We start from the raw sequence: 8,968 nt of genomic DNA, 5'->3' as shown, positions 1-8,968 counted from the left end.
TTTACAGAAAAATTGAAAACAGTAAATTTAAGTATTAAAATACCATTTAAAAATGAATATAATCAAGATTGTAGGTTAAAATTTAGTCTAGCTCCATGGCAGTGCCAATTAGCTGTGTCTTCCAAACTGTAATCTGAGGGATTCTAACTATTCCTTCTTTCTTTGTTTCTCTGGGTTTATGAATACAGATCTGATCCCTCTCGGGATCAGTAAAATTATGAAAAATAAAGCATGGTTTTTAAGGTCTATAGGAGATGTGTAGATACATAAGTTTTAATTAAGACTGCAGTCAGGATGAATACTAGTATTTTACATAGGAAAAAGAGAACAAAACGGTAGGGGAGAGATATTATCCCCGGCATACAAAAAAAAAAAATAAAAAATTAGAGGATACGTAAAAAAATTCCATTAAGAGTGGCTAAGCTTATCTGTGGGCATGATGTGAATTTAGCAACTGGGCACCTAGAATTGGTCTCGGATATTGCTCCACAATTTGGGAAGAAAAACGCCCGGTTTCTTGCAAGAGGAAAACTGCTCTGCCCCTTCTGCAGCTGAAGGTGCCGGGTCCACTCCTCTGTCCTGTCCCCAGCTCCCCGCGGCCGCCCCTGCCCCAGGACGGGGTGCCCAGCGCAGGGGTGGGAGATGTTGGCGCAGGGAGGGGTGTGTGGAGAGGGGTATAGGGAGGGGGGTTTCACAAGTGGGGTGGGGCAGGGGTGAGGGGCCCAGGGCCGCCTTAGGGCCGCACTATGCAGGCTCCCGGTCCTCCTATAGGAGCGGGCCCGCCCGGGAGCCCCGCACCTCTCCCCGAGCCTGGCCGGCGGCGGCGGGCGCGCAGAGGCGCAGAGGGCGGGGGCGGCGGGCGCGCCGGGGGCGGGGCCAGGCGCTGAGCGAGGCGGGGCGCGGCCGCGGCGGAGGGATACCGCGCGCCCTATATATCCCGCGGGCGCAGGGGCGCGCTTCGGCTTTCGCGCTGGGAGTCTCGCGCGCGGCGCCGGTACTCGCAGTCGGGCGGCGGCGGCAGCGGCTCAGCACAGCGCGCAGCGCACCCCGCGCCTCGGCAGCAGCGGCAGCAGCAGCGGAGGCTCCCGCCGTCTCAGCCCCGCGCTGGTGCAGGCTCCCTCGGTCCTCCTGCGCGTCCTCCCTCCGTGTGCACCATGGTAGGTCGGGGATGGCAAATGCCCGCGCCGCAGCTGCCTGCCCATGATTTCTAAACAGATTATTTCCGTCCGGGTTTATTCTTTTTCTTTTTTCTTTTTGCTGTTAGTTTGTCTTTTTTTTTTTAGGGGGGGGTTCCCCTTTTCTTTCCCGGGCATTACGCAGCCGTTGCGGCTAAAACGGATACATTTCGGATTTGCATGTCGGTTTCTTTGGCCGGGGATCCTGGTTTACACGTTGGTCCTCCGGGGGCTCTGACCACAGCGGCGCGGGGCTTCCGCATCCCCCACCCCCACCCCCATCCCCGCACCGCTGCACCCAGCGCGCCGCACCCGGGCTGCCCGCAGCGCCGCGCCTCGGCCGGGCCCCGGGGGGGTGGGAGGTGGGGGAGCCGAGCGGGGCCGGGCACTGGTCTCCCCTCCACCCTGCCGCCTTCCCCGGGGCTCGGAGGCGGCGGGTCCGGCGGGCCCGGGAGAATGAATGGGCCGGGGCGAGCGGGTGGCGCACATCGCTCGGGTCCTGGGCGTGGGGGGCGCCGTCGGCCGTGTGGCCCCCGCCCGCCCTCCCACCAGCCTTCCCCGCTGCTGGGCACCCTCTCTCCGCCGCCGCCGTTCCCTCCTGCCTCCCGGGGGGCGCGGCGCGGGCGTGGGCTGGGAAGGAAGGAACCGGGGGAGGGTGTGGGGTGGGGGCAGGAAGGCGAGGGGGGGCGGGGGGCGGAGGGCGGAAGCGGCGGGCAGGCCGCCCTGCGCCCGGGCGGGGCCCTGCGGGGCGGCCGGCACTCGCCTCCGTTTGGCACCCCAGCACCCCCCCCCCCCACCTCCACCCGCACCCGCACCCCCGGGCGGCGGTGAAGGCGTGCGGAGCCGCGGTGCACCCGGAGGCCCCTTCCCTCCCGCGGGAGGCGCTGGGTTGGCGCTAATTGGGGCGGGAGGGGGTGGGGGAGGAGGGAGCTGGCGCGGGGCTCGGTTTCCATGAGAGACGCAAAGTTTCTGCTCCGGGGGGAGCTGACGCGGGTGGGAGGCGCGGGGCGGGCTGGGCGCTCCCCGCCGCGCCGTCCGCCCGGGGTGGGAGTGGGAGGTCGCCGCGGCCGGCGAGGGGCGCCCTCGCGGGGGGACATCCCTCGCACCTCTGGTCCGCCCTTGGGGCGCGCACCCCCGCCAGGCCCCTGGGCGTTGCGGTTCCCCGCCCGGCGCCACTGCCCGGTCGGCGGGGAGATGCCCTCTGCGTTTCCGCTTTCTCTGCGGCTCCTCGGCGGCCGCCGGCGCCCGTGCGCCCCGCTGGGTGTGTGCGCACAGCCCCTTCCTCCCCGCGCGGGGCTGACATCACCCCGGCGGCAGTTTCCTTGTTCCTCAGGCCAGTGCCTTCGGGCGATGGTTTTTGTTTTTTATTTTTTGGTCGATGAAGGCTGATGCTCCCCATCACCCCTCCAACAGGACAATCCCCTCGCGCGGTGGGACTGCGCGCCCCGGCGAGGCGAGGGTGACAGCTTGTCTCTCGAGGCGTGGCCGCGCTTCCTGTTGTACAAGACAGACGCCGCTCCGGCGTTACATAAACCATCGCGGCTCCCTCGTTCGATAGAAAGAAGACCCATCGGGCAGCCACTAGGGTAGAGAGGAGGAAGACTCAATTCTAATACGGAAAAAAAAAAAAAAAAGTTTTCCATATATCGGAACGCCCTTCCTATTTGTGGAGGTTTTCCTTTAAGAGTGAGAAGAAACTCATCGCCGTCAGCTTTCTAGCGGGACCTATTTTCTGGCTGGCTTCGATAGGTGCCCTTCATTAAAATGAAAAGACATCTTAGCCCTCCTCCTCGAGCTCTCCAGTTCCCCTGGCTGGAGATGCAGGTTCCGTATTGCCGTGCCCTTGCCCACCTCCAGTAAAAGGTTCCTTGTGAGCAGCTGTGTTGCCACCTTTAAGGCGGGTAAACACCCTCCGGCAGAGACCCTCCTCTCCAGAGAAGAGGGGCTGTGTACAGTCTCATAATGGTGTCGTTTTCGGTGCACTTGGTATTGGCAGTTTTGTAACAGCTCACTTATCGGAGGTTCCATCCCCCCCCCCACTTTCCTGGCTTCTGAGTCAGGATAATTTGACAGAGGGCATTAGCCATTGTAAATGGTGGACTTTCAACGCATAAACTGCCTAATATAAATGATTGAAAGCCTTTACTACACGGAGATGAAGTTAGCGGGATAACCCATTGCAGTATATTTATTCCCCCCCTCTTAATTGTATCTCATAAAAATGGATATAAAAGCCCGTTAATCCAGCCCAGGGCCGTTATGTAACGCCAGTTTGGAGATTTGGAGTGCCCGCAGCAATGCGCAAGGTGCGCTAAAAGCCTGCCCCTGGACCGATCCGAGGTCCCGGCTGTGGTGACAGCAGCAGCGTCAGGCCAGGTCCCTGCTGGGGCGGGAGCGGGGTTGCGGCGCCCTGGTGCGGTAGGTGGCGCTCTTCCTGCCCAGCTCCTGCTGCTGCTGCTGCTGCTGCTGCAGCCGGTGCTGTGGGGCCCTCTGCCACTAGAGGTGCCATTTTTCAAGTAATGAACTTGACCCTTCCTAGTTAGACCTCACCATGCACAGCCCAAGAAAGGAAAACCTGAAGGGAGCTGTCACTTCCTGGCCACCCCCCCCCCTTTTTTTTTTTAATAGCATCAAGAGTTTTCTTTATTTTTGTTTAAAAATAAATGACAGGCTAAAGCCTTCGAACAGTGGACATATTTTAAATACTGACAAAAGGTCACGATTAAAAGGATAACTGGAGCAGCAGTGTTGATCTCAGTGTTGTAGATTGAATCACAACCTTTTCTTTCTCCACGTAGGCTGATCAACTGACTGAAGAACAGATTGCTGGTAAGTCCGTGGGTTCCGGAAGTCCCCAGTAGGCCAGAGCTAGACATCAGTCAGTCCCCTCTCCCCTATAATATGAACTGTTTCCTGAGAATCTATATAAATGAAAACAAGCAGGGATATTTAGGGGAGATGCTACTCCTTGCTAGCATTTTGGAGATACAGTGAAAGGACGCAGAACTAAGAACACCCATTTGTTACACTGTGGGGTACCCGACGATGTTTCACGATGCGAGATTTTGTGTATAATGAGATTGTGCTGAGTTTACTACTCAGACGTGTAGTTTAGAATTTCTATGTCACAGGTCTTTTAGTAATCCACCTTTGAAAACCTGTGCTCGCTATTCTAAAATCTATGGGAATGGGTGAAAAGGAGTGTTGGGACCATTATAATAATTGTGAAGGGAGTTGTTTTAGTTTAGATTTTAATTTTTTTTTTTTGATGGTTCCTCCTTAGGAAACCAGAAATGCCTTTGGGATATTCTGAGTGCCTTGTAGAGAGAACACATTGGCTACCTGCAATGCGCATTTTAATAGCCGGCATGTTGCTAGGAAACCAAAACCAAGGCGTAGAAATGTTAACAGGAAGGGGCCTTACGGGAACACAGACCCATCTCATTTCAGTGTGTTGAAGCTTAGCCTCCTTTAAAAACGTGAGAATATTGCGGTTTTACAGAGCTGCTTAACAGGAGCAGTGCTTGCTTTAAGGCCAGTCTATCGGGATTGTTGTAGTCTTTATTTCAGTGGAAAAGGCGAGGCAGTTTCGGATAGCTTGCACACCTTGGACCGCTTGCTTTGGCAAGCCCCAGGGACGCGCGCGTTGTGGCTGGCTTGGGTGAAGACATTCGTTCTAAAAGGTAAACTTCTGTTTTCAGAATTCAAGGAAGCTTTCTCCCTATTTGACAAAGATGGCGATGGGACCATCACCACAAAGGAACTTGGCACCGTCATGAGGTCGCTGGGTCAGAACCCAACAGAAGCCGAATTGCAGGATATGATCAATGAAGTGGATGCTGATGGTAAGGGCTTTGGGACTGTGAATGAGCGCCAGTGTTCATTCAAGTTCAGACACGTTACAAGATCGTCTCTCGGGTCCCACAGCAAAACAAACGCGCAACGATCTTTTCTGTGGTTCCCTGCTGGCCACTGACAATGTCAACAGGAGGGTATGGGCCTGCCTTTTGCCCTGCTCGCTGGCTAGAATGTTTCCTGGATCAGGTCACTGTATTGTTCTTTTCTACCTGCCATGACCCCACAGCTCAGTCTTTCATCAACTGGCCTGTGAATCTGCACTGAGTTCAGACAAATAGCCATAGACCTTTTTTAAAAGCTGATTGTCTCCAAGAGGAGGAGAAAAACCCCTTAAGTGAGGTGGGTGAGGACCATTGTTAGACGCTAACAGAATTGGATCCCGTGTGAGCTGTAGATGTGTTTATTGAAGAGAATTTTTTTTTTAAATCAATCTTTATTGTTCATATTATTACAAAGGTTCCTCATTTCTTCCCCCCTCCACCAGGTTCCCACCCCAACCTCCACCCCCCTCCCCTCCCCCATTGTCCTTATCCATAGGTGCACAGTTTATGTTCAGTCTCTGAAGAGAATTTTTTTAAGTCCTTGTGAGAGTTGGAGGTGTGGGGTCATGATGGACTGTAGGAATAGAGCTGCAGAATCTAACAGAAGGAGAGGATGTATAAGGCATGGGGCAGGAAGGAACAAGCAAGAACCCCTGCAGAAGTTGGTCACCAATGGCTCATCGTCTTCTGAATTCTAGAACAGTGGGCAATAGATCTTTTATTGCTTGCTTCTATCAGTAAACAGTTTTTGAGACACCCCCTCAAAAAAACCATATATATATATATATATATATATATATATATATATATATGTATATATGTATATATGTATATATGTATATATGTGTATATATACACACATATATGTGGTTTTTTAATGTATGTATATGTGTGTGTGTGTATATACACACACACACATACACACATATATATACGTACTAGTAATATTGTAGAGCACAGTACATCTTTAAAAGGTGGTCTAAGAAGAATTTGGTCTGGACTACTTGCTAGATGATTGACTTGATAGTAGTCATTTAAAACTAGGGTTTTGAGAGGTGATAAAGCTGAGTCAGACCTGTCACATACATTTAGAAGCAGGGGTTTTAGTTAAACTCTTAAACAAATGGTTTTAGCCCATTCAAACTACTCCTAAAGACTGTTTTCAGCCTTAATATTGTTTTGGAAAAAGAGGTTGTACATAGTTCTCTCCAGGTTGCTAAGGTGATCAAGTTTCTCCTGTAAACCCCGGGAAACTGAGCTCGGGGACTGGCAGAGTGTATTAGGCTCCCCGAGATTTGTATGGAACAAGGGGTGGGGGTAGGAGATGGGGGGCACTGGGTGTGTGTGGTGTGAGGTCCTGGAGACGGAATCTGGTATTCACAGTGAATAAATATGATGAAGCCTAAAGACACACATCTCTCCTTGGCTGTAAGCACGCTAAATACTTAATATTGACTTACATGAATATCAATAATGCTTCCCATTTTTGGAAGGATCTGTTGAATTACAGTTGATTTAAAGGTACTGTGAAAATGAGTAACTTGACCTAAAGCTTTTTTTTTTTTTCTAGTTTAACTTTATTTCCACTTAATTCAAGTTACATTAAAAAAAAATGTATTTTATTGATTTTTTTTTTTTTTTTTTACAGAGAGGAAGGGAGAGGAATAGAGAGTTAGAAACATTGATGAGAGAGAAACATCAACCAGCTGCCTCCTGCACACTCCCTACTGGATATGTGCCTGCAACCAAGGTACATGCCCTTGACTGGAATCGAACCTGGGACCCTTGAGTCTGCAGGCTGATGCTCTAGCCACTGAGCCAAACCGGTTAGGGCTCAAGTTACATTGTTAATCGAGTGTTTTGTCTCTGGCGTGTTCATCTAACTCTTCGTTTCAGGGGGCGTTATTTGGAATATTGGCCAAAGAACAGATTCTTTGGACACAGTTTTCTAACGTTAATGGTCTGAGCTGTGGAAAAAACACTTCTGAGTTTTGCGCCCTTCATGGGAAGTAAAGATACCGAGTGGGGAGAAAGCGATTAGGTGGCTTCCCATAACGGGCCTCAGAAATGCCCCCGGAGAAGACTCTTAACGCTTTATGGTCCATGGTGTCCCCCTCATGGTCCTTCTCATCCTTGGGGGCCCAGATCTAGGCCTTGACCAGCACCACTGGCCAAGGCAGAGCAGGATCCCACTGACTGCCCTCACTTGGAGCGGAGCGGGGCGGGAGGGGAGGGCGGGAGCGACGATCTGGAATGCTTCCCGGGGGAGTGGAGAGAGTCGGCCGTCAGGGCTGTGTGCTTTTTTTCTCCTGAACCGAACAGCCCCCTTCCATGATCAAGATTCTGTATATGCAGTTTCCTTTGCATTCTTCCATGCTGTCCAGGGCATTGGTTATTAATTTGAATCATGTAAAATCGCCCTCATAGTATTGTAACAGTTTAGACCTATACATGGCTCGATCAAATAAAATAATTTAGCAGTTTGTCCTAGCAAGCGCTTAACCAGTTCCATAAAGCGGTTCTAAAATTATTAATGCAGGGGAGCATGGCCAGAGCACTTACTTTACACGAGCTTTCTGTTTTCCCTCGAGGCAATGGCACCATTGACTTCCCAGAGTTTTTGACCATGATGGCCAGAAAAATGAAAGACACAGACAGCGAAGAAGAAATCCGCGAGGCATTCCGAGTCTTTGACAAGGTAACCCTGCGTCTGCATTGCAAATGGTGCTTCGTACTGCTTTTTTTTTTTTCTCTTCTTGCTAAAAGCTTCAACAATCTGTTCTAGTTAAGAGCACTTCCCTAACTGCCCGACCCTCTGAATCTCACTTTCAAATGATCTGATTTATTGCTGTAACCAGTAAGGGAAAACATAAGTGGATGAGAAAATGTGAACCAAGTTTCTTGATTGTTACTTTCAATTTCTATTAGTTTTTGAACACCCCTCCCCCCCCAACCCCCACCCCCGTGTATTCTGCCCTCGTGGACTGCATATGCATAGTGGGTAGAGGAGCAGTAGTAACTTGAGAGGGTGTGTGATTAAGCCAGAGACCTGCTGGCCCACACTGACCCGCTCTCAGCCCCTGTTGCTAACGATCGCTGAATGTTCACAGGATGGCAATGGGTACATCAGTGCGGCAGAGCTACGTCACGTCATGACAAACTTAGGAGAAAAACTAACAGACGAAGAAGTAGATGAAATGATCAGAGAAGCAGATATCGATGGAGACGGACAAGTCAACTATGAAGGTAAAACACTGCGTTTCGTCAGCTTAGTTCCTGAGAGACTCCCCTTCAGAATCTATGAACACATTAACTGTTTGGCGAGACATGCCCTGGTTTGTTTTATTTTTCACGCAGAGCAGAGATGGAGGGTTCAAACAGCTGCTTTTGAAGATAACCGAGTTATGACCGTTTGTCTTTTCAGAATTCGTACAGATGATGACTGCAAAATGAAGACCTACTTTCAACTTGTTCCCCTCCTCTAGAAGAATCAAATTGAATCTTTTACTTACCTCTTGCAAAAAGAAAAAAAAAATCATTTACTCATTCTGTTTCTATATAGCAAAACTGAATGTCAAAAAGTACCTTCTGTCCACACACACACACAAAATCTGCATGTATTGGTTGGTGGTCCTGTCCCCTTAAAGATCAAGCTACACATCCGTTTTACAGTATACATCCTCGTACTACCTTAACGATAAGGAAGCACTTAGCGGACTCCTTGCAGTTCCATTTGCTAATGATTAATAACACTGTTTGGGCTGGCCAGTTTTTCATGCATGCAGCTTGACAATTGAGCACAGTCAGGCCTTTGTATTAAAAAACGAAAACCGAAAAAAACACACAAAATTCAAAGCCTATTCAAATGGGTTCTAGTTCAGTTTGTTTAGTAGA

General features: G+C 50.7%; 1 protein-coding gene across 1 annotated transcript; it reads left to right on the top strand.

Moving 5' to 3' along the window:
• Positions 1-893: 893 nt before the first annotated feature.
• CALM1 (calmodulin 1) lies at positions 894-8,598 on the top strand. Its single transcript, XM_036428718.2, has 6 exons — positions 894-1,157; positions 3,974-4,004; positions 4,877-5,020; positions 7,666-7,772; positions 8,185-8,320; positions 8,499-8,598. Exons 1-6 carry the CDS (start codon positions 1,155-1,157, stop codon positions 8,525-8,527), a joined length of 450 nt encoding a protein of 149 aa, XP_036284611.1. The 5' UTR covers positions 894-1,154; the 3' UTR covers positions 8,528-8,598.
• Positions 8,599-8,968: the final 370 nt, after the last annotated feature.

Source organism: Pipistrellus kuhlii, unplaced genomic scaffold (assembly GCF_014108245.1).
Source record: "Pipistrellus kuhlii isolate mPipKuh1 unplaced genomic scaffold, mPipKuh1.p scaffold_m20_p_1, whole genome shotgun sequence".
NCBI classification, from domain to species: Eukaryota; Metazoa; Chordata; class Mammalia; order Chiroptera; family Vespertilionidae; genus Pipistrellus; species Pipistrellus kuhlii.
Note: the sequence above shows the minus strand (reverse complement) of the source record. Positions and strands in the feature narration are given on the sequence as shown.